Here is a 27,343-nt window from a genome sequence, read left to right as displayed (position 1 = left end):
TCTTTTGTAGCTCTTTGGGACAGAGTACCATTAACTCTCAATCCTCCTGCCTCAGTGTCCCAAGTAGTTGGGATTACAGACCTGCTCAGTCCAGTCCAGCTTCCTATCACAGTTAACATACTGGCTGTTACGCACCACATGTGACTGTTCCAGACTGCTCCTGGGAATCTGTCTTGGAGGACACCGAGGGCAGCTGTGTGGGCACGCCCACTCTGACCCTCACAGTAGACCTTAGGTATATCCCCTCTGCTCCCGGGGCCTCAGTTTCCACATTCTCATAGCTGCCTCTTTAACTGACATCAACAGAGCTGAAATTCATGCAGGCTCAAAGAAAACGTGGCTCCTTCAGTTCTGCCCACACCCACTCCAGGCCTGCTACTACCACATCCAAGGTGACCCACCAAGCAGCTCGTGTCCACATGGGGGAGAAGGAGGGAGCAGGGGGTAGCAAGTGTGAGCGGGAGGGAGAAGAGAAGGCCAGCTAGCTGAACTGTGGCTCTCACTCTGAGCTCATCTGGTAGGCTGCGGCCCCTGTGTCACTCAATCTTCAGTGTTTTACAAAAGAAAGAAGACAAAGAGGCTGGATAACCTTTCTCTGCTATTTGATCATTTTTAATAATGTGTATGTACTATTCTTATCATTAAACAACAACACCAAAAAAAAACTTTTAAAATGATTTCTTTCTTTCTTTTTTTTTTTTTTTCCTTTTTGAGACAGGGTCTCTCTATGTAGCTCTGGCTGGTTAGAACTCCCAGTGTAAACCAGGCTGGCCCGGAACTCACCAAGATCTGCCTCCCCCTGCCTCCCCAGTGCTGGGATTAAAGGTCTGTGCTACCATGCACAGCTGATTTTTTTTTTTTAATCGAGGAACACAGTGGAAGCAGGAATGAACTGTCAGCTTTAGCCATAGTTGAGGAGAGGAGTTCAGAAGCCCCCTATGGCTGTTTCCAGTTTGCAGGCCATCATCCAGCCTCGGGCGACCTTGGCCTGTACTCAGTGCCTGTTGGGGTGTATCTCCCTCCCTCTAGGGTAGAGACTCAAGACCAACCAGGTCAGCCCGATTAAGTTAAGTTACAGAGTCACAGCAAAAAGCCACTTAGGAGTGGCGCAGCTGCCCACGGCCCAGGCGTCACCTGGAGGGATTGCCTGACATGTCACCTCATGGGGCAAATGTGGTGAAGAAGATGAACATCTTGGCCAGGAAGGTAGTGACAGAGCCCTGACGCCACAGCTTCATCTCTACATCCAGGGCAAAGTCCCGTGGCTCCAGAACAGACCGCTGCAGGGATACCACGCCAGTGTAGGCATTGAGTCTGCGAGTGACAAAGTAGCCCTCCTCATTGCCCTTGGTGATGGTCAGGGAGATGGTGTCCCCAGCAAAGGCGGGAGCAGGGCCAATGCGGAAGATGTGCGCAGGTACCAGTAGGCCTGTCTGGAAGTTGAGCTGGTAGTGCGTAATACGAGCTGGTGAGTTTTGACATTCCGCGATATCCTGGCATGTGGTGCGCTCGCACTTCCTGTGAGGGAAGGATGCTTGGTCAGGGAAGGATGCAAGGACGCTGGGCACCTTCACTCCCATCCCAGATGCGAGACAGACCCCAGCAGCTGGCTCAGGAGAATGGACCAGGGAGCAAATGTGAGCTCTACCCAGAGGAATCCAGCAGCCACAGTAAGTTACTTTCCCCCTCTGGGCCTCATTCCCACAGCTGTGAGATGGTCTCCTGTGGGGGTGTGGCTGACAAGCCTGGCACAAGGTCCCAGCAGGCCTGTCAGCAGCTCTTTTCAGCCATATTTGTTCCTTTCTTTCTTCCCCTCCCTCTTGTCACAGCCCCCTGCCCAGCACAGCCTGCTGGCTGCCACACCCAACCTGTCTCCAGTTGTAGCTCTGGGTGCTCTCTCTTCCAGTTAAGTCCCTTTAAGTACTTCAGCTCACGCATCTGGTGTCCTGCATTAAGGAGGCCACAGCCCAGGCAGCCCTTGGAGAGGCTGAGGAGACACTAAGGTCTCTGTCTACAACATGGTGACTGGTTGCCTGGCTAGACCTTGCAAATGCAGGCCAGCAGCCAGATGATCGGGCAGGAGCAGGAATAGTGTCATGGTGGGCTCAGGAGGCCCTGACACAGCAGCTATCCCATGTCACTGCACTGGGGAGGCTACTGTGGCTGCTGGTCCCCACAAACCCTCAGGAAGTAAGGAGCATATATGGTAATGCTGGGAGTTTGTTACATAATATATAATGCATGTGATGTGTGTGTGTTATGTGTGTTTATGAGTGTGTGTGTGTATGTATGTGTGTGTGTGTGTGCACGCGCATAGGGAGTTCCCAGCAAACACTATGCCTGTGCCAAAGAATCTATAAGGCTGATTAGCTGGTTATGACTCTGGAGAGTTGGAATGTTACAGGTCCTCTAGACAGATTATCTTGAGCTATCTTCAGCTCCCTTAATAGCCACCCAGTGCCCATCTCTGTGTGTGACCTGTGTGTGTCATTAGGTAAATCCTTCGGGAATGCACAAATAGACTCCTAGCTTCTGCTAACCAGAAGGTTAAGAATGTTACCACACAATAGCCAAGAGATTTCCCCAGTTTGTGTAACCTGCACGTGTCCACCAGTGTTTTTTAAAGTGTATTCATTTATAAATCTTTGTTTTGTTATCCTAGAAACTTCATAAATTGTTCTCATGAACATGCTACTTGAGGCAGTCTGAATCCATGTTCCTGGGCCGTGGTCATTCATATCTGGCTGTATGTATCTTTCTCCCTTTGTGGTGACAGTCCTCTTTTTCGCATGGACAGTTCTCTATTTCTTTTCATAGCACTTTATGGAAAAGGGTAGGAGGTGGCCACAGCAGGGACCACCTGACTCTCAGCCTGTGGCCCAGAGGCAGTCCAGGGCCCTGCATCACACCAGGCTGAAGGCACTCACGTTTCTGAGACACGGACATAGTTTGGTGGGCAATCAAAGCGCAGGCAGCGGAAACTCCCCTGGATGTTGTGGCAGGTCTCCGCCTCAGAGCAGTTGTGGGTGCCCAGTGCACACTCATCCAGGTCTGGGAGAGGAGAGTAGGGCTGTTAAGAGAATCCTCATGGCCTAGGAACCCAGCCTGAACCACTTCCTCCAACACGGGAAGCCTGAGCCCCAGGCAGCTGTGCGGCCTAAGAGCACAGCTCATTCCTGTACAGAGCCGTCTGCCCCATCTCAGCATGGCACACAGCAGCAGGGTCCTGGCTCTGCTGGTTTCTCCAAATAAAGTTCATGACTGTCTGCTGCGTACAGAGTTTTTCCACCACAGCCTGGGATGCTGAGCTAACTGCCAGCAGGCACAGCCACTAACCTCAAAGCAGAGCCGCCTTCCTACCCTACCCAGGCCCTACACACTTTTCCTTCAAGACACACAGGGTTAGGGAGAGCTAGCCACCAAGACCCACAGACTCATGCTCACATGTCCATGCTCACGGGGCAAGGCCACCCAGGCTCCTAGTCCCAAGTGTCTCCCGAGGGGGAGTCAAGTCCCCTCCCACACCCACCTTGCCTTGCTGGCTGGCCAGGTCCCTTAGAATCATAGCTTAGAATCCAGTTCAAAGAAACAGTCAAAGTTGCAGATCTGGTCCATCCTGGGGCTGTCTCCTCTACAGCAAATCTGACAAGCTACTGAAGCTAGGGCTTGTGTCCCCAGTGCCAGGAGCCACCTCCCCCACTTCCTGACCTGCATAGCTGTGACAGGGAAATAGCAACCTGCACCAGACTAATGTTGGCCTCCCTAGGACTCCTTCCCCATACCCTGGCCTCTGGACAGCACACTTTCCTCTTCCAATAGGCCCCTGGACAGTTTGGCAGAGATTTGAGGACAGCAGCTCAGATTTCTGAGGCTATCCATCTAGTATGTTCATAGACAGTCCCCTGCCTCCTCACACCAGGGTGAGGTACAGATTCAAGGCCAAGCCTGGAAGATTCTGTGCAGGCCTGAATGGCAAGAAGCCCATCACCTTCCTCATCCCAGACCTGGACACAGCTGTTTGGAACCCTGAGCACAGCTGTTTGGAACACGTGGGCTTAGTGCTAAGCTGGAAGCCTGAGACGGTTCACAGCGCCTGATACATACACAGAGCTGCCTGACCGTGTCTGGCGGAGTGGAGGCTGTCACTCACCCTTGCAGGACCTCCCGTTGGCCATCATTGTGTATCCCTGCTCTGGGCACGCACACTGGTAGCTCCCAGGCACGTTGACACAGCGGAAGGTACAGAGAATGCCAGCGCCCTGGGCACACTCGTCGATGTCTGTCAGAAAGGGTCAGCTGGTGAGCCTCACCCATCCACAGGCTCAGCTGGGAAGCCCAGGGGCCATTAGCAAGGGAAGACAAGAAGGCTCCAGTGGTGGGAGCAGATTGCTCAAAGCCACACAGAAGATGGGGAGCAGAATTGCAAAGTGCTTCACGGGACTGCATACTACTACTAATGACAGCACCATTCAAGAGCTGTTTCGGTGCTGACCCGACTTGGGCGATGGACTCCTGTTGAGATCAGAGTATCATCTCACTACAGAGAAGGAACTTGAGGCCAGAGTGGAGAGACCCAAGGTCTCACAGCAGGAAAGCTGTGGGCTGGGATATGAACTCAGACCCCACACTAAATCACCTAGGATCCCGGCATAAGGGGAAGGGGCCCTATTTCATGTGAGTCCTGGGAGGGGCTTACCTGTGCAAGTGTGCCCATCCTCTGCCAGCTGGTAGCCCTGGCGGCAGTAGCACTGATAGGAGCCGTAGATGTTGGCACACTCCTGGCTGCAGCGCCGAGTCTCACACTCATTCACATCTGTGGGGACAGGATCGTCATCAGAGTGAGTCCTCCCAGACTATATACTGCACTGGGCTGGCTCACCAGTATCCTTGTTTGGAGAGACATTGCTTTTGGCCACCCTTTGGGGAAGGTGGGGCCAGGCAGGACACGCAGCAAGGGCAAGTTTTCTGGCCCCAGAACAAACCATGACAAAGCCTTGTGCTACCCTGCTGGGAATACACAACTACTGGAACTCTTGAGTCATCTAGGTACAAAACAGGCCACCAAGAGCTGATGATACTGTGCAGAGGTGGGGGAGGGTGCAGGAGCTGGTGTAGGGTGAGGAAGAAGGCAGACAGTATCTTCACCTGGAAGAGCTAGCTCACATGGGAAGAGAAGAGGGGAGAACAGGGACTGGTAAACAAGATGGTCAAGTACGTCAAGAGGCGTGGGGAAAGCGCATCAGAACAACAGGAAGGGGTCTCTCACAGAGGTCTCATGTGGGCTGCAGCCTTAGGTGAAGTGGTCAGGGAGGATGTCATTGGAGGGAGAGGGCCATGTGGCCATCTAAGAAAAGGCTCCATAGGTAGTGGGCACAGCATGTGCAAAGGTCCTGAGGTAGCAGGTCCACTCTGCTGTGCTATGCATCTGGCTATCAGAATCCATGCTCAATTCACCTCCAGGTCTCCAACATGCAGCCAGTGGGAGCACAGAGGTGAACATAAGAATCACACCTATGCAGAATGCTGGGGAGGTAGAGGCCCTGTCTGCTCCGAGTTGCCCACACCCAATCTGGTATGAAGCATGCCCACACTATAATGACACTAGTAGGTAAGAGTGATTATCCCAGTGTCTTGCTATAGCCAATCCCACCCCTGACACACACCCCAGGGCCAAAGGACTGGAAGTCCCACAGAGGTCTCGGCAGATTGGTCCCACTTGGAGGAGAGTGAGGAAGAGCGTGTTAGGAAAATGGGGCCAGAGATGCCATCCATGGTCTCTCGGTCAAAGCTCAGCTTCTCACGGAGTCACCTCGTGGCTCTCTTCCCCAATGGACCTGAGTCAGCTGCACTAGGGAACTAACATCTGTGGGAACACTGTGATGTCACTTCCCCAGCTACAGGCTCATCACAGTCTTGAAGCACAGCCTGTGCCACACTTGGTTTATCTCAGTGTGTGCTCCAAAACTTATGCCATCAGCCATGTATACACAGCAGCCAAGTTTACATACCAGTGAAATTCCTGGTTTCTGAAAAGCCAGATACATTTAAACTGCCCCGGGCTTTACTGCCTGATGCCAACATCCATGGGAACCACGTGACCCTTGCTTCCTCACGGCTCCTGATCTCTCCTGGTTGCCCTGTGCCATCTTGGCAACAAACTCCCTGTGATCACAGCAGGAATCAGAGGCTGTCTGTCCAAGTGGGAGCTAGGTGCATGGGGTCTGAGGCCAGGGGTCAGAGGTCAGGGTGGCCAGTACCTTCACAATGCTTGCCGTCTGCAGCCAAAAGGAAGCCAGCAGCGCAGGAGCAGCGGTAGGAGCCCGGTGTGTTCTCGCATGTGTGCTGGCACAGGCGGCCCGGCGAGATCCAGCATTCGTTCACATCTGCAGGGGAGAAAATGAGCAGCAGGCACAGAGTGGGCAGCCAGAGGGACTGTAGCAGAGGGTGCAGAGGCAGGAGACAAGGCAGTAAGAGGGCTACAGCATGGAATCTCAGCCAAGAGGAGAGGGGGTCCAGGCCAGAGAGCTGGAGGGGTACAGAGGGGTAGGCAATTTGTTCCCAGGGGATCCCAGACCCCAGTATCTCTTACCAATGCAGGTCCTGCCGAATGCATCCCTCTGGAAACCAGGCTTACAGTCACAGCGGTAGGATCCAGGGAGGTTGTGGCACAGTTGGCCCTCGCCACAGCGATGCACACCTGTCTCACACTCATTCACATCTGTGGGGCAGGCAAGCAGGACACCCTGAGGTCTGGATGGCCCCAGTACAGGGCCTCTTGGGCAGAGAGGTAGATGGGGAGGCTGTGCAGATGCAGGGAGGCTCCAGCCTTACCTACACATTCAGAGCCCTCCTCGTTAGCATGGTAACCACGACTGCAGACCAGTGGGTTCCTCTGACAGGTGTAGGAGCCCACTGTGTTGATGCAACTGAATCCGGGGCGGCAAGGCTCCAGTAATGATGTGCATTCATTGATGTCTGCAAGTGACAAGGTGATGGGAAGCCTGGCTTGCCCCTCCCCCACTCATCTGGCCAGCTCTGGGCTTTAAGCCTAGACTATACCACCCCTGAACCCTGGCACTTGGAAGTCCCACTTCGAGAAGCCACAGCCAGAGGGCTGACAACAGTCTGTATACATCTATCTGTCCAATGGGGGAAGGCAAGGCTGGTCATGGTTTTATTATTAATTATTATTATTATTATTATTATATGCTATATTATATATAAATTATATATTATTATATTATATAATAGTATATTATCATTATTATTATTGTTATTTATCACAGTATAAATGAATTCCTGGTGTTTTTATGAACATGGCTGCCTATCTGGTCTCCCCACTAAACAGTTCAGCAAACAGTATGGCTGCCCCCATCTAGAATCCTGGAGCATAGGAGGTACTCAGGAATGCTGCCAGCCCTTTACATCTCTGTGCCACTGTCCCCTCTGCTCCCTGTGTTCTAGCAGAAGACAAGTCAGAAGCTGTGGGGACATGGTATGCCCTGGCTGTTTGGAAGGAGTGAGTGACATCTCAGACGTTCTCAGGACATCTGTCACACTGCATGTCTCGTCCATGCCCTGGAGCTAATCTACAGAGCCTCACAGTGGTCTTGGACAGTGAAGGCAACTGTGGGTTTCACTCTGGTCAGGAATCCTGTGACACTGTGTCCCAGACAGTTCTTTCTGTCAGCTGGGTCAAAACACATGATCTGCATTCTTTTAGTTTGGTCCCACAAGTAGGTAAACTGAGGCCCTGCGAGAAACAGCTCCAAGGTGAGTGAGCAGAGCACCTACCATTCTGCACATACCCACTCAATGGGTCGAGACATTGAGGCTGAGAGAAAGGAGCAACCAGCTCGACCCTCCAGGGCTCTAAAGCCCACAGGACCTGAGGAGTCACAGCCCAGCCCTCAGCCTGCTTACCCACGCAGTTGCCCTCAGGGTCCTGCAAGAAGCCATCCATGCAGCGCTGCCGGGCCTGGCAGTAGAAGGAGCCCTTGGTGTTCTGGCATGAGAAGCCTGCCTGGCAGTTGTGTGTGCCCGTCACACACTCGTCCACGTCTGCACACAGAGGCTGGGCATTAGGGGCAGGAGGCAGGAGGCCCCGCCCTCACAGCCAGCAGTGGGAGGCAGGAGGCCCCGCCCTCACAGCCAGCAGCCCTGCCACACCTCCCAGCTTCACAGCATTATAATCTCAGCAGCCACTAAGGTCTGTACCCCAGTAAGGTGACAGAGTAGAGTCACTGAGGAGGCCCACGTTCCAGGAGTAAAAATGACACAACCACACGCCCCACACTTCTCCTTGGTCCCTGCCACTCTGCAAAGCTCGTGAAGTGATTAGATTTACCCCATTCTCACAACAGAGTACATCCTGTGACCGGCCCATTTTACGGAGATGGAAACTGAGGCACAGGCAAGTTTCCATTGCTACAGAATGCCAGGCACGCTGGCTCTCTATCATCCATCACACCATACTGGTGAGGAGCAGACAGAAACATGTGAGAGACTGTATCCCAAGGTCAAGTCACACTGGCCACTGGAGCACAGAGGCTCACTTCCACACCTGAGCCCTTGCCCCGATTCTTCCTCCGTGTCGTAGGCCTCTGTGCTTGCTGTTCCCTGTGCCAAGGACACCTTTCCAGGTAGCCTCCCATTGTCTATGTCTCAACTACACTGTCACTTTCCTGAGAGCCTTTCTAGACGCACACTGGAGACACATCCTTCCACCTCCCACGGTCGCTCCACCATCTCTGTATTCCTCACATCCTCTACCACAAGGTCACAGAAAGGTCACCTCACACCAGTGCTGTTGGTACCCAGAACCCCATCTGGCATTAAAAGAGGCTTAAGAAATACGTAAGACACTGTGGGGGAAAGTCCCTCTTATTAGAAAGCTGGAATTTTCCAGTGAATGAGATATGAACACTCCTCTGTAGGGCTCTACTTCAGTGTGCAAATGGGGAAACTGAGGCAATGAAAATGATTAGCATAGCAATGCTCAGGAGGTGGTAGGAAGGCCAGGGGCAGGTGCTGCCCTTGCCCCAGCTCCTAACCCTAGCCTCAGATGACCCCCACCCCAAGGAAAGCCAAGTGCAGGAATGGGGGGGTGGGGAAGGCAGGGCAGGGTAGGGACATCCCTGAGGTGCAGTGAGTCTAGGGAGCAGATGTGAGGCTCAGCACTTTCTTACCTGTGCACTCGCCATCCGTGAGGACATAGCCGGGCTCACAGGTGAGCGCCTTGTAGCATTGGAAGGAGCCTGGCGTGTTCACACAGTGCTCGGCCCGGGTGCACGTGTGCAGGTCCGTCACACACTCATTGATGTCTGTGTGGAGATTGAGGCAGCTGTCAGGGCCTGCAGGGGCTCCAGGTACATAGGCCTAGCACAACCAGGCACCGGGAGACAGAAAGCACCAGGCTCTAACCTCAGGTACTCACCATGCAGGGAGAAGCACGAAGCTGATGTCCCCTTATCCAAGTATCCCTTCATTCAACAAAGATTTATCACACCCCTCTATGCACCAAGCAGGGCTCTCGGCAAGAGGGATGGGTGAGTGAAGAAGACAGAAAGGGCAGACAGCACCTGCTCTTGGAGCAGATGCTTGGAGATGCTTGCATATGCAATAAGGTTGCTCAAAAGGGACTATGGGGACCACAGCGGGAAGAAGGTGGGCTGAGACGGAGACAGGGCAAGCAGGTGTGAGGCAGGGACGAGGAGCACTGTCAGAAGACAGACATCTGAGTAGGAAGGTGAAGAGGTGACAGCAGGAGCCGCTCTGACAGTCCAGGCAGAAGGAACAGTTATATGACAGCCCAGGCAGGTTCAGGACCAACCCAGAGGCAGGTGTGGCTGTAGGGGAGAGAAGAAAATGTGAACAGATGAGGTTACAACAAGGAGAGCAGGGGAGCCACAGATGGTTCCTGGTACAGGAGTGAGGGCACCCTGGTGGAGCTGGTGAACAGACTAGGAGGAGATACAGTTTATCCACAGAGGGATGGTGGCTGGCCCACTGTGAGGGAGCAGAAGCAGTCAGACCCACTGATGGCAGAGGGGGAGGTGAGAGAGAGAGCCAGGAGATCAGAAAAGCTTTGGGCTGAGCAGCTGGATAGATGCCAGCGCCTGGGATGGGCAGCCTGCCGGAGCAGGTGTGCTGAGGAAGATACCGGAGTTCTCAGGGGCAAGGATGCAGCTAATGACCAACCTAGTCCCCCTACCCCTGGGCTCACTGAAGGAGCTGAGGGGAGTGGTCAGGTGGCTTGAGGGAATAGGTACATGAAGAAGGGGCCAAGGACAGGCATCGGGACACTCTAGGGATAAACATCTGGGAGTAGGGAGATTGAGGCAAAAGGAAACAGAGGTGACAACCCATAACTGCCTTTAGACCAGGGCTAAGGACCCTTCGAGGCTCCACCCAGCATCGCCTCTCATGCTTATACCTGGCAGGTAATGGCGCGAGGCACAGCCTACTTGCTCAGTGCTATACTGGCCAGTGCTTATTCTCCGTCATGTCCCTGTGCCACACAGTGGGTCAGCACAGCCTCTGACCCAAGTGGCTGGGTCAAGGCAGGTAGGTGGAGACGTGGGTGAAGAGGGGTCCCTGGGGTTCAGATCAGAGGGCTGTCTGTCCTGGTCCTGCAATGCCAGTTGCTTCTCAGGGGTAGTAACCTTTGAGTTGAATCTATGAGGGTAACTAGGGGACCAGGTAGGAAGGTTGGGGTAGAGGAAGAGACCTTTCCAGGCAGAGATGGCACAGACAGGAATGGGGATAGGGAAGGGACAGTTTTAAGTCAAGCTTGCCATGGAAGTATGATCAGGCACCACAAAGACATCTGATATGGATAGGCACAGGGAGGCAGGCACCCAGGACCCTAGGAGTTTCCCATAGCTAAGAGGCCTCAGAGTATTGAATGACAGTTCCCACCACTCACAGGGGATCCCTAGGGGACAGGAAGCTACAAGAACTGATCAGACTCTCTGTCTTATAATACACATTTCACAGAGAAGGAGATCTCTCTCCCCAAAGGAATGTCACTGGGCTGAGTTACGCAGCCAGCAAGATGGAATCCAGGATGCTTGCTCCAAGCTACAGCCTTTTCTCACTGCCTGCTTCCTACTGCAGAGTCCCCAGAGCCGAGGCTGTGTCATCCCTACTCCCTGCAGTCCAGCTCATTTGAGGAACTTTCTTAAGAGTAAAACATACAGGGGAGCCTGGCAGAGGCCACACCAAGCTGTTCCCAGCTTCTAGGCCTCAGGAGCTCAGGGAACCCTGCCAGAGTTCCTCCTAGGGACTAATGCATCTGACCGACCTCCACCGTGATCTTTCAGATACGGTGCCTCTTTCGTGGAGGGGTAACTAGAGCTCAGAGCAGTTATGGACTTCAGTGAAGCCAAACTTCATCCAACATGATCCTGCTCCTCCCCTGCCAGAGTTAGTTATTGCACCTGAGCGGAGGAACTGGGGAACCCCCACCCCCCAAGTGATAAGGGCTTGAAGCAGGAGGAGAGTGGCTGATAGCTTGTGCAGAATAAAGGGAGAGGAAATGCAGAGCGTGCTCATAAATCTTGCTGAATGGAATGTATCTTGGCTTTCTCATCCTCAGGCTCATCTTTCAGCTGCTAAGGACCCTGCAGCACAGGTCTTAGCTGCCAAGCCAGGGAGTGGCAAGGGGTGGGGGGACATCCTGAGAAGGGGCTCACATGCCTCCCAACACGTACACACAGACCCAGCCCACCCAGGAGGGGCTGCCGCCACCGGCAAGCACATCAGGAAGGCCATGTTGTACCGTGGGTACAGCTAGGCAAACATGTCGGCCAGCGCTGCTGCCCAGCACTGCAGGGAAGAGGACATGTCCAGGCTGGACATGGTCCCCAAGCACAGGCAAGACAGACAGGACTCTGGCCGCAAGCCCTGAGCACTGTGTGCCCGGTTCCCACCTCCACACCTTTGTCCCAGCTGTCTCCTTCCTACTTTGTGCCTTTTCTCATCTCCAAGTCCTGCCCATCCTTGGGAAAAGGTAGAGATATTCCTCCTCCCCTGGGTGCCCTTGCCAAGGCCCTTTGCCTGCTTCCCTATCATTGCGTCAGCCAGCCTGCCTGACTGCTTCTCTATTCAGTGTTATCTCTGAGATGCAGGAAGCCAGGGCTTTCTTTTTCCCTCAGTGAGAATACCAGGTAACCCAGACACAAGACAGTATGGAGTCCTTCCTTGTCCACAGAAATCCAGAATCCCAGCCTCGGCCTATATAGGCATAGATAGAAAAGAGGCCCAGTCATGTGCAGGTTGTCACAGGGTTCACATCATCCCTGTCCATTGAGGGAAGACTCAGGGGAAAGTGCCATTCGCTTGGAGTCACACAGCAAATGGAGGCTGAACTGGGTCAGCTGGACCAGGACAATCTACTTGCCTCTAGGGAGATTCCAGATAAATCTACGTGTGAGCTAAGTGGCCGAGGTAACAGGCTGCATGACCTAGACTATGTATACACTACACATGCACCACAGTCCTCATAGCTGTCAACAGCTTCCAACAGCTGAGAAAAGACAGGGTCCAGAGCCACTGGGGTCCTGCCTCTCACCCAGGCCTCCCTGCCTCCACACATAGCCCTGCTGCACACATCTGGCCTTCCTGTCTCTGACCCATCCCTGAGATATCCCATTAGCTTTCTGAGTCACAGGCATATCTGGGAACACAGCCACAGAGAACAAGCGGGACAAGACACCAGGACACGAGGGCGTGACACAGAGCTCGGCAGGCTGCTGTGTGGGAGCTCACATGCAAAGGGTAGGCCCTTTAGCATGTGGCACTATATTGTGGGTTGGCGTGGAGCAGAGCAGACAGCCGTGATGTGGGCGGCAGCAGGCAGGGGCTCCAGCTTACCCACACACTTCCTATGTGCATTGAGGATATAGCCCTCTGCGCACAGCACTGTGTGGTTGACACAGTAGAAGGATCCCAGGGTGTTCACACAGAACTGTTTCCAGCTACAATCGTGAGTGCCCATCAAACACTCGTCTTGGTCTAATGACAGCCACGGAAGGAAAAACAGAAAGCCGTTAGAGAGGCGTGGCTGCCAGGGGCATCCGGGGAGAGAAAGATAAAGAACCTGTGTGCGCCTGTCAGGGGACGGCTGAACCTTGGACCCAAGTTGAGTTTGTAAAACTCAAAGATGGTAGAGCTGTCCTTACTGCCCAGTAAGGCCAGATGGAGAGAGACCCAGAGAGGGCAAGCGGCCAGCCCACAGTAAAACCACGAGCAGCAAGCTGCCCAACACATGCTCTGTAATGCCCACGGCTGCAGCAACCAAGGAGATCGCAACAGAAGGGTCTGAAATTTCAAGGGCTCTCGGGTGCAGGCTAGTAGCAGTCACAGAAGGGGATGGGGGGCTCCAGAGGCTGCCAGGCTAAGGGCTATGCAAAAAGGGCCTCCAGGGGAAGCTCTATGAAGTTTCTCCAGAAACTCAAATCTGGAGATATTTTTAAAATTCTCAGGCTGTCCTAGCAGGGAATTCCTGTGATTATTCCTGAGCCTTTGCAACCTCTGCCTTGTACCCTGAGCTCTTCCCCCTGGACTGTTCCAGGGGTGGCCAGCAGAGGCAGTATACTGGGCCTCTGGCAGCAGGTCCCTGGGAGGGATTAGAGCTGAAGACTTCTGAACCAAGATACTTTTCTCAGTCCCCAGAGCCCTGGGGAGAATCAGAGCCCAGAGAACATGTTATTCCCCTGGGCCTGCTGTCTCCGCCATCAGAGAGAAAGGCCAGTGAGTTGCCACCATGCTGTGTGCTTTAGTTGCCTTTCCTGGACTCGCAGGAGGGTGTCACTCACATACAGAGTCTCTAGAGTGATTGGACTTGGGATCTGAGCTTCAGAGAAGAATGTGGGCATCCTTTTGGACAGACTTGATCATTATATGAAGATATTCAGACCCTGTCTTCTGAGCCATACGCATATCCTGGACTTGGTTCTCTATCCTGCTTCTGTCAAGTCAGGAGGGGTAAGGTCCTAGGACCTCTCAAGCTGGTTCAAACAAAACTCACTGAGGAAGCCAACCAGTAGGCATCAGAACCACTGTTCCCATTGTATACTGTGTACTGAGAGGTCTTCATCCATAGTGGCCCCCCTGGGACATACCCTCTCCTATGCTGGTCACTGGGGTAAATGGGATGGACTTTGTGACCATCACTCTTCATGTGCTTGTGAATGGCAGAGGAAACTCACCGTCACCAATGTCAACTCCCCCTCCATGACTGAGGCCCTTCTCCCCACTGCAGGCATGTGGGTTGGGAGTGGGAGAGGTAAGGTCACTTCTGGATGCTGCCCCCAATAGAGGAACACATCACTCCTTTCTCTCTTTCTCCACCTCAGGCTGAAGAATGGATGAACTCAAAGATCACAAAGCAAGTTCAGCCTTGTAGACTACAGCAGCCCTCAGAAGCAGTAAGTTGAGAATGGTCCATGCCTGGCATGGGTCCTGATTAGAACACAAGTTCAGAGCTTATCCAGGTCCCTAATCAGGTTGTCTGGGGAGCCAGCAGAATTCGCAGGAATCTGTGTCCAATGGGCCTTCAGGTGACGTAGGTACAAGTTTCAGTTCTAAGAAGCATTAAGTCCTTAGAAAGCAGCAGAGCAGCCAGACAGAAGCCCAGAGCTCTGGAGCAGCATGGAGGGCCAATACCAAGGGCTCAGTGACACCAGAGGGAACCACCTATACTGACCTGCTGGGGCTCTCTGTCACAACAGCTGAGCCTCATGATCAGGGTGTGTTTGAAGTCCTGATCTCCCCTACCCTAAGCTCTCACCACAGGCCAACCAGATCTGCAAAGCTTAGAGGGTAAACCCAAAGTACTCACCTTCACAGGACACACCATCTGCCATGATGGCGTAGCCAGGGAAGCAGGAGCACATGGCAGTGTCCCCAACAACACGACACACCTGACGGCAGGGCCCATTGTCTGAGGAAAAAGTCCAGGAGTCAGAATATATAGGCCCTGGCCACACTGCTCATCCCCCAGCTCAGAGGCATGGGCTAGAGTTTCCATCGCAGGCCCAGGGAGGCAGAGATGTGAAAAGATGAGAGCTTTCATAGGGTGTGGTCCTTTTCACAAGGTCCCCAGTAAATGGCTCCAGTCCCAGCTGACACAGGAGACAATATTTTGGGTACCTCACACACACTACTAGGATGTTAATCCATCCCTTGAGTACCAGCAAGGACAGTGAGGGACAAAAGCAGAAAGAGGGAAGGGAAAACTTCCTGAATGAAGACTTGGCTTTACAGGAATGAGACAGGGCAGGTGACCCTTCTTGACTAGAGCCACTTAGAGACCCAGAATCCCCTGATGTCACCTCCTCCTCCTCCTCCTCTTCCTCCTCCTTCTCCTCTTTCTTCTCCTTCTCCTCTTTCTTCTCCTCCTCCTCCTTTTTCTACTCCTCCTCCTTCTCTTTCTCCTCCTCCTCCTCCTCACCCATCACCAGGCAGGCCCTTTCACAAAGCAGAGGTACCAGATTGCCTATTCCAACCCGCACACACCCAGCCCCAGAGCCTACCACATGATGTGGCCCAGACCCCTGCAGCTCAGCCCCTGTGGAAGGGCCATCTTTCCACTCACCTTTGCAGGTGTTGGGCTGTGGCACTGGCAGTGGAATGGTGTTGGGAGATACCTGGGCAGACTCTGACCTCAGGGCAGACTCTCGTGCAGTGTCCAGCTGTGGGGCACCTCCATCTATTACAGGTAGAGCATATGCTGGGAGGCAGGCTCACATCTTCTGTCAGGGCTTATACACTCACAGGCAACCATGCCAGGCACTGGTTGATGACATCACTGACATTCACAAGGGAGAATACTGAGGCTCAAGGCACAGACACACTTTGGGCAAGAGCTGTCTCACAGCTACTAGGAAAAGGCAAAAGAGTGAAGGAAGAAATAGGGGGTGTCTAGACTAGAAAACAGCACCACCCATACAACTGGCATGGAGAAAGCCCTGGTGCTGGAGACCCAGCTAGGCCTGCTGAGGATCTCTGAAGCCTGAGCCTGTTCTGGGCCTATCTTCAAAGGGAGGTCCAGACAGTCTTCAGAATTCCCAGAGCTAGGAGCCTCCTCTGGCTTCTGCCAGCATCAATACAGGGGCATCAGGAAGAAGGGTAGCTTAGGAAGGCTACACCTCCATTGGCAGGACAAGCCTGTCCCTGGGATGCCTACATACAGCTTACCTGGGCGGCAGGTGCGGCCATCACCCTGCAGCTCGAATCCCGGGAAGCAGGCACAGCGGTAGGAGCCGACAGTGTTGATGCAGAGATGCTGGCAAAGCTCCCCAGGGAGAAGCAGGCACTCATCCTGGTCATCTCCCGGCAGGCTATTGGGCAGTTCAGCCTCTGTGCCCAGTGACAGGGCCTCCCGGCTTGCCATCTCCGTCTCTGAAACTGGGGTGGTTGGTCAGTACTTGGAACATAACCAGCATGGCCAATGGGTGGCTGAGCCCACAGGATCCAGGAAAGCAACAGGGGCTCAAAAGATGATAAGGATGGAGAAGTAAAGGAGGGGGAAAGGGAAGAATGGATGGATGGCCAGATGGATGGGGAGGTCGGTGGGGGTGGGGCAGGTGAATGGATGAACAACAGTGAACTCATAGCAGCTGGGTCTGAGTCTTCATCACCTGAGTCTCCTTCAATAGGACAGGACTGAGCCTAATTAGGGTTCTTACTAAAGTGCTAAATTGAAGCTATAGAAAGAGTGCTAGCCTGGGTTGAGACAGATGAGGATGTGACGTCTGATTGCAGCACCATTAGTTATGTCAGCAGTAGGTCTCTGGGGCTCTGGACCCTGGGATGCACTGTGTACTCTCCAGAGGGCAGCAGGTAAGTAGAAGAGAGAGCTGCTCTGCGTTGGCCAGATGCAACAAGAGAACAGAATGTTGGCATAAAGTTGCATCCAAGGGCATGTCATGGGAAGGTGGGGCATTGAGCTCCATCCTGAGGAGCCTTAGCTGGTAATCACAGCTCTGTCCTGAGGACTTGGAACTGTGAGTAGACAGAGGCAAGGCCCAGGGCCGAAGACAAAAGGCTCAGGGATCCCTGAGCCCACCAGCGTGTACCTCCATGGCTTGAACCCAGCTCATTGTCATCTGCACGCCCTTCTGACCATCTTCCCAGCAGAAAAGAGGATATGCCTGAGGCTATTTCAAACAGTCTGCTACCAGCACCTGCATCTCCCATATCCTAACTACTCAGAATCTCTACACAGAAGAGACACAATGTTATTGTGAGTGATTAAGTGAGGGGTTGACCAGCTGTGTGGTCTACCTGGTTCCCACCCCCTACCTCACCACCCCCGCCCCAGGCCTTGTTCTAACCTCTGATCCTGGGTTTCTTCCTGAACTCTACCTTAAACTTCCTGAACTCTACTCTCTCTGGGTAATAACTTGTTCTTCATAAATTACTATTTTCAACCAACATCTTGGATGAGCTGGTAGATGGATGGGTGGGTGGGTGGGTAGGAAAATATAGGTGAATGAGTGATAAATAAGTGGAGGTGAATGATGGTTGGATTGGGGGGATGAATGAGGAAATGGAACAATGAATGGATGGACAGATAGGTATGTGGCTGGATGAAGGTGTTTGGATGGATGGATGGATGGATGGATGGATGGATGGATGGATGAATAGATAAATGGATGAGTGGGTAGGAGGGTGGGTGGATGGATGGATAAGTAGATGAGTGAGTGGGTGAATGGATGGATGGATGCATGCATGGATGGATGCACGGGTGGATGGATGATGGATGGATGGATGAATGGATGGATGGGTAGATGGATAGGTGGGTGGATGGGTGGGTGGATGGATGGATAAATGGATGAGTGAGTAGATGGATGCATGCATGCATGCATGGATGCATGAGTGGATGGGTGGGTGGATGGATGATGGATGGATGGGTAGATGGATAGGTGGGTGGATGGGTGGATGGATGAATAGGTAAGTGGATGAGTAGGTAGGAGGGTGGGTGGATGGATGGATAAGTGGATGAGTGAGTGGGTGAATGGATGGATGGATGGATGCATGCATGCATGAATGGATGGATGGATGGATGAATGGATGGATGGGTAGATGGATAGGTGGGTGAGTGGATGGATGGATGAATGGATGGGTAGATGGATAGGTGGGTGAATGGGTGGGTGGATGGATGAATGGGTAGATGGATAGGTGGGTGGATGGGTGGGTGGATGGATGGATGGGTAGATGGATAGGTGGATGGGTGGGTGGATGGATGGATGCATGGGTGGGTGGATGCATGGGTGGATGGATGATGGATGGATGGGTGGATGGATGAATGGATGGATGGGTAGATGGATAGGTGGGTGGATGGGTGGGTGGATGGATGGATGGGTAGCTGGATAGGTGGGTGGATGGGTGGGTGGATGGATGGATGGGTAGATGGATAGGTGGATGGGTGGGTGGATGGATGGATGGATGGATTGATGGATGGATGGATGGATGGATGCATGGGTGGGTGGATGCATGGGTGGATGGGTGGATGGATGAATGGATGGATGGGTAGATGGATAGGTGGGTGGATGGGTGGGTGGATGGATGGGTAGATGGATAGGTGGGTGGATGGGTGGGTGGATGGATGGATGGGTAGATGGATGGATGGGTGGATGATAGCCTAATCACAGATAACCAGATGGAAAATGACATAAGCAGAACATGGTGACCAGATGGGAAAACAGTAGAAGGGTGTGAGGATGGTCAGAGCAGCCAGGTGGTGAAGGGAGGGTAGAAGGGCAGATGGTCACTGGTGATTGGTGAGTGGTACAGAGAACTGTGAGACTGCCAGGCCAGCACAACAGGGTTAGTCAGCAGCCACAGAACTCTCTAGAGTAGAGCTCAAACCTCAAATCACATATAGTAATGGATCAGGGTCCCCACTGTGGCCTGAGACCACCCAGCCCAACCACCCTAGGAGCCCATCTGTCCTCCTTCAATGGCCTCCACCTGGGAGAACAGCACCCACCTCTGTGAGGAGTGGCCTCAGTCTCTGAGGGTGGCCGGCGAACCTCAGGTACTATGAGGGGCTCTTCGCCTTCACAGCAGGAGAGCATGACATGGTTGCAGGGATAGCCCAGGTTGGGGTTGGACTCACACGCCTGGCCCTCGGCCCGCACTCGGAGTCCCAGGCCACAGCAGTCACAGCATTGCTGAGGGAGACAGACCATCACGACCAGGCTCTCAGAGCATGCTTGCCTTCCCACGGTCTATGTGTCTGTGATTCATTCAGGGTCCGTGGGCACAGCCTGGGGCAGGCTCTGTGGTGAATTAACATTGTCTGGTTCCTCTGTCTGCCTGTGTGCTCTCCCAGGGTGGAGAAGGGTAGGACTAATGTTCATTTTCTTTAATGAATGAATAAATGTCCCTTGGAAAGAACTACAAATGAAGACCAGGCATGCTCACCATGCCCCACCCTCAGAAGCAGATGCTAATCCTGTCAGTTCATCAAAGACAGCATTTCCCAAGGGCCCTTGCAGTCCGGGTGACTTCATAAAGTGTTCACCTATATCGCTCCCCCTAGTCATTCTCCTTAGAGTGTATGTGTTGGAGCTCCTGGTGTCACATCAGGTTATGAAGGGACCTGAAGCTAACACTACACGCTGACCTTTCAACAAAAAGACAGAGAGAGGTTGGGTCCCTAAGGATATGCAGACCCACCCGGTCCAGACTGCCAACTGCCATGGGGGAAATCTGGTTTACATTGTCAAACTACAGCAGTGGACTGGGGCAGCAAAAGCCCAGCTGACCAGCCTCCCCGGTATCCACAGGCTGGAGCTCAACAGCTCAGAAACTCAGACAGCGAGCATGCGGCTCTGGATCAACGACTTGCTTTGGTCACTCGGGTGAGACAGGAGTGACCAGGTGCCCATTTGAACCTAGGCTTCTAAAGGTCTTCTATGTCACTATTGCTTCAGTTTAGCATATGCCTACTCCAGAGCCCAGGGTAGGTCTAATGGCAGATCCTAGGTCACTGAGGACACGCCCTAGAGGGGACTTGGAGACACTGGTCTCTTCTCTCTTACATAAGAAACTGGCTCTTCTATGCACACCATACGATGCCATGACACCTCACCAAAAGCAGCAGGGCCAAGGGAGAGTAAATGGAACCAAAGCCTTTCACTCACAAAAGAGATTGTCTCAGGCATGTTGTCAGAGTGAGGAAAGCTAAGCAACATATGTGCTCTCGATCTCTTTCCTAGGGCCCTATCTAAACCAGGCTCAGCCAGTCCATTGTGGGAGAAACTTCAGGGAACAGAGATAGTTCAGCTGGGCCACCTGACTCCAGAGCAGTCACCAGACACTGCCAGCCACACAGACCCTGCCAAATAACCCAGCCACAGGTACAGCTACAGTGAGGGACACCCTTCACCTGATGTTTCAATACCCACTGCCAAATGCCCCATGAACACAAGCTCCAGATGTTGGCACTGAGCCAGCCTGGGGATTCCTTGCCCATGTTTTATACACGGGGAAACTGAAGCCAAGAGAAGAGGTTTGGACTCGGGGTAAAGGTAACCTCAGAAGCAGGACTCTACACCCACCTGCAGCAAGGTCCTCTCCTAATACCAGGCCTTCTCCTCTTACTTCTGTTATGTCCCCTGCCTCTGCTGCAGCTTGGGCTTCAAGCCTCCAGCCTCCAGCACACATGCAAAGGAAGCCAGCATCCTAGGACTTTCCATTACTGGACACCACACTGCTCCTAGAACCACTGTGTGCTCCAGCATGGCCTCCACCCACAGACCTCTTCACTACCCCAGGCACACCACACCTTGCCACATTCAACCTACTCTGCCTCAGGGAGAACAAGATGTCACCTGGGTGACTGATGGAATTCAATACATACTTTGTGGATTTGCTGACCGATGTCATGACTGTTAAGATTTTCTGGGCAAGTGGTGAGTCTGCCCCCAGCCCCACCTCAGGATATGGTGTCATGCATCCCAGTCCTGATTGCGGCCAGTGGGACTTGCCTTGTACAGGGAGACGCCACAGGTATCATTGTCCTCGGCTCCACAGGTCTCCCCCTCCTTGGCCCCCATGACCCCGGCCACACAGCTCTTCTCTTTCAAGTAGGAGATGCAGCATTGCCTCTGGGATATCCTGAAACAGGGGACTACCTCAGTACCTAATTAGTGGGTCCCTCTAGAGGAGGGTGACTGACAGTCCCCACTCACAGGAAGGAGGTGGAGTGGAATGTGGACGAAGGAAGCCCCCACCTGAGGTCTACAGCAAGTGAGGCCAGGGCTGGCAGCAAAGCAGGCACAACCCCCACCAAGTCACATAGGTTCAATTTGGGCCTGGGATCCGTTGGCCTCAGAGCTGTGCTCTTGACCTCTGGAGGAAGATGGTGGCATTCAGAGTTCCAATACCAATGCTCAGAAAGTTATAGAGACACAAGCTCAGGAAGACTGGGGTAGATCTGCTGGGGAGAGTAGTCCCCGAGTCCCTGGTCACCGCCTGCCCCTCTCCACATGAATAATCTGTCTAAGAGGTGGCTGGTGAGTCAGGAAAGCATGGCCATGAGAGGCAGGACTCAGCACTACTTGAGAGGGACACGGGCAGGGGTCAGTTGTCCAGTGATGGAGTTGTGGTAGTGAGCGCCATCTCAAGAGGGATTTCTGTATTTATAATGGCTGCAAAGCTCAAAACTTATGGGATCCAAATAGTGTGCATGCTTCAGTCACTCAGTGACCCCAAATGGGAGTGGCCAAAAGGAAAGAGAAGAGACAAGGTTAGAAGTTAAAGTTCTCTAAAGAAGGCAGAGTGAGACCAGGCATGGTGGGGCATGCCTTTAGCTCTAGCACGCTGGAGGCAACGGCAGCAAGATCTCTTTGAGGCCAACCTGCTCTATATAGAGAGTTTCGGGACAGCAGGGCTATAGAGTGAGACCCTGTCTCAGAACTGGAAGAAGAGAAGAAGAAGAGGAGGAGAAAGAGGAGGCAAAAGAGGAAGAAGAGAATGAGAGGGAAAGAGAAAAGAAGGAAGAAGAGAAAGGAAAAGAAAAGAAAAGGAAGAAAAGAAGAAAGGAGGAGGAAGAAGAAGGGATAGGAGAAGGCAGGAGGAGGAGAGCGAGCAGGTACAGAACATGGTAGACATTAGAAAATAGGGGTTCTAATTCTAGCCATACTGGTGAGCTGTGCAGCTCTAGGAGAATCACATGGCCTCTCTGAACCTCATGAGTAGGCTGTGAAAGTTGAGAAAGAGAGATAACAGAAGACCAATCCTGGCAAGGGAAGCAGAACACAGGTGTCCGAGCCTCAGCAGAGGTAGCAGAGGAGGGTAGAAAGGGATCAGCTCTGGGGCACTCGGGTGACTGAGCTGAGGGAGGGAAAACTGCTGTGAGTGGGGAGTCCCAGCCACCCCAAGGTGATGATGGTCCTTTGAACTTGCTCTAATTGGCACACCATTTACTCACCAAGCTGGCTACAGATCCGTGTGGTCAGCTGACCCTCAGGACCGGCCAGTCTCCCCACATCCCGCCTAGATGGCTCACTGCATTCACTTTTGGTCACCCCCACACATCTGGGGCCCAGGGAAGGCAAGAGCAGTTCTGCCCATCCCAGACCACTCACCTGCAGACGTCACTCTGGGCACCATTCTCAGGGATCTCCTGGCACTCGTCATTGTCAATGGCCCACTGCTGGCCCGCCGCACAGCATGTCTCCATCAGGTCCTTGGTGGAGCCTGTGGGTTGCAATGAGGAGCTGTGGCTGGGTTTGGGGGCCACCAAGTGCAGCACATACTGCAGGCTCTGTGCAGGGGAACCTCTTACCCCAACCCCCACCCATCTCTGACCTGCACTCCCAGCCCTTCTTTTGTAAGGAAGTACTGGGGAGCCTTGGTCCTTTTGCAGGGTGGGTAGAGCAATGGGTAGCTCCAAGAACATGTGTGAGTGTGTGTGTGTGTGTGTGTGTGTGTGTGAGTGTGTGTGTGTGAGTGTGTATATGTGAGTGAGTGTGTGTGTGAGTGAGTGTGTGTGAGTGAGTGTGTGTGTGTGTGAGTGAGTGTGTGTGAGTGTGTGTGAGTGTGTGTGTGTGTGTGTGTGTGTGTGGTGTAGGAGGTGCTCTTTTTAGAGCCCACAGGACTAGACTACACAGGCAACAGCTGACAAATGATTTATTTGTCTAGTCCCAACCCCTAGACTGTTTCTGCCAAGACGTGTCTCTAAATGAACCATTGCAGGCACAAGAAGCCCTAAGTCAGGTTCTTCTGATCCAAGTAGCCCAGATCGGGCAGGAGAAAGAAAAGAGCCTTGGGAGGCTTGTGGGATTCCATTAAGAGCCATCTTAAGTTGCTTTTCTCAGAGATTTGGTTGTAATGATTCAGTCTAATTAATAAAAATTAATACTAATTAACAATTATTATAACACAATGACCAAAACCAAAATTGATGTAGTCAAATAGTGGTTCTTAATACAGTAAAAGAGAAATCCAGAAATAAACCCACAGTAAGCATGCTGATCAAAAAGAAGGACTCTGTCTGTCTCCTCCTCCTCCTCCTTTAAGATTTACTTTACGTGTTACTTTGCTTGCATGTATGTATATGCACCATATGAGTGAAGAACCAAAGAAGCCCACAGGTGGCGTCAGATCCCCTGGAACTGCAGTTACTGGTACTTTTGAGCTGCTATGTGAATGCTGCGAATGAACCTGTGTTCTCTGCTAGAGCAGCAAGTGCTTTTAACCACTTTGTTTGAAACACATACCATGTATGTACACTCTAGTAGAGGGGCAATGTTCTCAAGATGCGAACTCTCCTGTTTGTGAGATACAACTTTAATACAATTATAAAGACCCAGTCTGCTAATGGGATTTGTCAAGGTGATTCTCAAATTCACATAACTAGCCTGGCCTGGTAGAAACAGCCTGTAATTCACTACTAAGAAGGCCATGCAGCAGGACTGTAGTTCAGGACCAGCAAGGGCAACCTTGTGGGACTCGTCTCAAAATGAAGACTTAAAAACAAAGAGGCAGAATTATGGCTCCCAATCAAGCAGGCTTCTTCCTGTTCCCTTTTCATGTATCAAATCTCCTCAGAGAAAGCCTCCCTGGACCTGTGTACCCCAACCCTATCACACCACCCCACTCAGCCTCCATTAACAAAACTATCCAAAAGTATACAAGCCAGGCATGGAGGAACATACCTGTAAAAGAAGCACTCTGGAAGCTGAGGCAAGAAGATTACAAATTTGAGCCTGGGCTCCATTAAGAGAGCCTATCACCAAAAGAAGGAGGAGGAAGAGGAAGTGGATGAAGAGGAAGAGGAGTAAGAAGAGAAGGAGGAAGAGGAGGAAGGAGAGGAGGAAAAAGAAGAGAAGGAAGAGGAGGAGGAAGAAGAGGAAGAGGAAGAAGAGGAGGAAGAGGAGGAGGTGGTGTGTAATGTGGATGTGGCTGAGATGAAGGGATCCTCCACTGACTGAGGACCCAGGCTTTAAGACATAATAGCCTTTAGTGGGCCATTTCAATCTAAACCCTGACACTTGATCTTCCTTTTACAGGCTGGAATCTTCCCTCCCTAAGGCCTTTCCAAGGCCTTTCCTAAGGCCTTATGGGATTACCAGATTGCACCAGATCCTGGGGTCCTGGCCAGGCAATGTATGATAGATGCCCTAAGAGATAACAATGACAGCTCCAATGTGCTGAGCGCCTGGAACAACTTAGGCACAAGGCCAAACACTCCAACTGTTGTTATTCCCTCTGCCCAAGAGGAAGTGGAGGATTAAACAGCCCAGCCTTGCTTTCCCCCTCTTCCCTTTTCCTCTCCAGGCACGGGCAACTTGGCCCAGCCAGTCTAAGAGAGCTCCCGGTGAACGGAGCCTCAGCAGGCAAGTGCCAACTTCGCGTGGACTCAGTGGTCTCCAAGTCTCTTGATCTCAGGCCCGATTCCAGCCCGCACTTGGTAGACTTCCGCTCTTCCCTGGCTTCTCCCACCCTGGCTCTCTCACTTTAAGGGCATCTGGACCTGTGACCTCGTGCTGCAAGGTCAACCTACTTGGAATATGAGAGGGACTGGTCTAATGTGGACTAGACAGCCAAGATATGGGAGGCAAGGGCACAATGAGGTCTCTACCTCACAACTCCCAAGGTGCTCCTGGGGTGGGTCCTGCGTGCCTGCCTGTGCCCCTCCCACACCCCAGACACCCCAGCCCCTCTCTCTGGTGATTTTTTGACCTCTGACTTCTGGCCTGTGGAGTGAACCCCAGGGCCTCTCATCCTCCTCACACTCTGACCTTAGTGATACGCTCCAATCTCTGGGTCTCCCGTATCACCCTGCCTCAGCCACTCCTACAGTTCTGTCTAACCTGGTCACAGGAACTTGCACACCTCCCCCCAGTAGCAGACTTGCTTCAGGTTTGCCCCTAGCTTCCCAAAGCTGGGGCGTTTGTCTCCTGATCCCTACGCTGCTTCTTGTGCCAGTGAAGTCACTCCCTGGCTATTCTGAGGACAGATCTCCCAGAGCGACCTCCAAAGCAGACTGGACCCACCCACCTGTCTCCTCACCTCCCGCTCCTCTGCTTCATCTGTCCTCCAGTCACTTCCAGGATGGCACCCAGGTGACTGTCCACACACAGGAATCGGATGAGGACTCCTCCATGCCTGTGCAGCTCCACGAAATGTCCCTGCCTCGTTCCCCACTTGTCCCTTCTCTCTCTCTCTCTCTCTCTCTCTCTCTCTCTCTCTCTCTCTCTCTCTCTCTCTCTCTCTCTCCACCCCTTTCCCTGCCATCCCCACCTCTACTCTCAACCAGGCCAACTCCTTTCATCTTTGCAGGGGTCACTTTTTCTCAGAGAGGGTCTCCCCGACTTCTGTGCACCCTAACTCTATACCTCAGTTAGTCTTTCTCATACTGCAATGGCCTTGGGTTGCTCTGAGTCATCACTTTTTATGTGATGCCCATCTGCTCTTCTGCTTCCTCTGGTCTCTACGCCTCCCAAGGATGACTGAGGCCCCGCACTCCTGCTGAGCAGTAACATGGCCTGGCACTGTCCTGGCTCTGGACCACTCTGCCATGGTCTTCAGAGTATCAGGCTTCAGGGTCCTTTCAGTCAGACAGTATGATAGATCCTTGACTTCTTGGTCAAACCACACCTCTCACACCTGGGTGGCAGAGAGAGACTGATAGTGTGGAAAACTTGCTCTGCCACCTGCTGAATGGGAAGGTGTGCAAATTCATGTTGCAGAGATTTTGTCAACAGAAAAAAAAAAAAACAGAAATAGATGCCCAGGGGCCCCAGGCCACTGAAAGGCCCATGCTAGAAATGTCTTACTAGGCACAGTCCCAATGCTTCAACAGCTTGCCAATGACAGTCACAATCACCGTGTGACATGCTCCTATCTCACAAGCATGACATGGGGAAGGACACTGGTCACAGGAAGAGACAAAAACAAGAATGGATAAGGTAACAGGACTAGAAAATCTCATAATGAAGACAGTCCTAAGACAGAGATGATAGACACTGACTGAAGACAGCACGTGTTTCCACTCAGATTCAGGGACAGAAAGTAGTGGAGCAGGCCCTGGGGGGCTGGGCTTAGACAGGAATAGCTCTAGCTTGGGAAGATGGGAAGCCTTGCTCCTCTGTGACTGCCTTTAATGCAGTTGAGCTGTAGACTCAATAGCTGTATATTTCATGTTATTTTTTAAAAATGAATCACAGTACAATATAAAGAACTGTGAGCTGATGCTTTCCCCACCAGGAATTTAATACACACACACACACACACACACACACACACACACACCTGTGAACCCAGACAGGAGGGTCCCAGAAGAGTGATGTATTTGTGACAGCAAAGATTCCAGAAATACCTAACGATCCGCTATGAAATAGTGAAGCTGCTCCCAGCCAATCACACACAGGTGCTGAGGAGCCAGGGGCGTATGTGTGCTTGAAATGAAATCATTCCCGAAGGTATTTCAGGCAGAGTTCAAGAGCTATATAAACTGACGTTTGTCTTTAAAAGAATTACATGGATATACACCAGGCTTCTGAGTGCAGACCCAAGACGCAGTCACAGATGGTGTCTCTGGGAGGAGCTCTGCCTTCTGTATACTGCAGGCAGGTATTAGCCATTCCAGAGCCTGCCCCTTGTAAATAGATTTAGAGATCCGGAAGAGTATAGCCTCCTTTGATCACAGAACAATGGATGTCCCAAACAATCCAGGCCAGACATCAAGATCCCTAGACAGTCCTCTTTCCCTGACTTGAAAGCCCTGAAGAATTCTGGCTTTGAAAATGCTACAGAGCCTTTTCTCCCCTGGCAGGAGGGGCAGCAGTGGGGGGTCTCAATCCAGGCCTGCTGAACA

At 52.5% G+C, this 27,343-nt stretch overlaps 1 protein-coding gene across 2 annotated transcripts in view; it reads right to left on the bottom strand.

Moving 5' to 3' along the window:
- Positions 1–599: 599 nt before the first annotated feature.
- Positions 600–27,343, bottom strand: part of Fbln2 (fibulin 2) — a 59,332-nt gene continuing 32,588 nt past the window's right edge. Inside the window, exons 3-18 of one of the 2 annotated variants that reach the window (XM_052174326.1) lie at positions 22,608–22,719; positions 21,006–21,135; positions 19,001–19,184; positions 16,204–16,413; positions 15,602–15,715; positions 14,846–14,947; positions 12,877–13,017; positions 9,189–9,323; positions 7,924–8,061; positions 6,832–6,975; positions 6,590–6,718; positions 6,258–6,383; positions 4,697–4,813; positions 4,151–4,279; positions 2,928–3,051; positions 600–1,518 (exon numbers count right to left, since the gene is read on the bottom strand). In XM_052174326.1, coding sequence (XP_052030286.1) covers positions 1,161–1,518; positions 2,928–3,051; positions 4,151–4,279; positions 4,697–4,813; positions 6,258–6,383; positions 6,590–6,718; positions 6,832–6,975; positions 7,924–8,061; positions 9,189–9,323; positions 12,877–13,017; positions 14,846–14,947; positions 15,602–15,715; positions 16,204–16,413; positions 19,001–19,184; positions 21,006–21,135; positions 22,608–22,719 — 2,393 coding nt within the window. In that variant the 3' untranslated portion in view covers positions 600–1,160. The remainder of the gene's footprint in view (positions 1,519–2,927; positions 3,052–4,150; positions 4,280–4,696; positions 4,814–6,257; positions 6,384–6,589; positions 6,719–6,831; positions 6,976–7,923; positions 8,062–9,188; positions 9,324–12,876; positions 13,018–14,845; positions 14,948–15,601; positions 15,716–16,203; positions 16,414–19,000; positions 19,185–21,005; positions 21,136–22,607; positions 22,720–27,343) is intronic. The other variant, XM_052174327.1, reaches the window with a different exon arrangement.

This window comes from Apodemus sylvaticus, chromosome 2 (genome assembly GCF_947179515.1).
Source record: "Apodemus sylvaticus chromosome 2, mApoSyl1.1, whole genome shotgun sequence".
Lineage (NCBI taxonomy): Eukaryota > Metazoa > Chordata > Mammalia > Rodentia > Muridae > Apodemus > Apodemus sylvaticus.
Note: the sequence above shows the minus strand (reverse complement) of the source record. Positions and strands in the feature narration are given on the sequence as shown.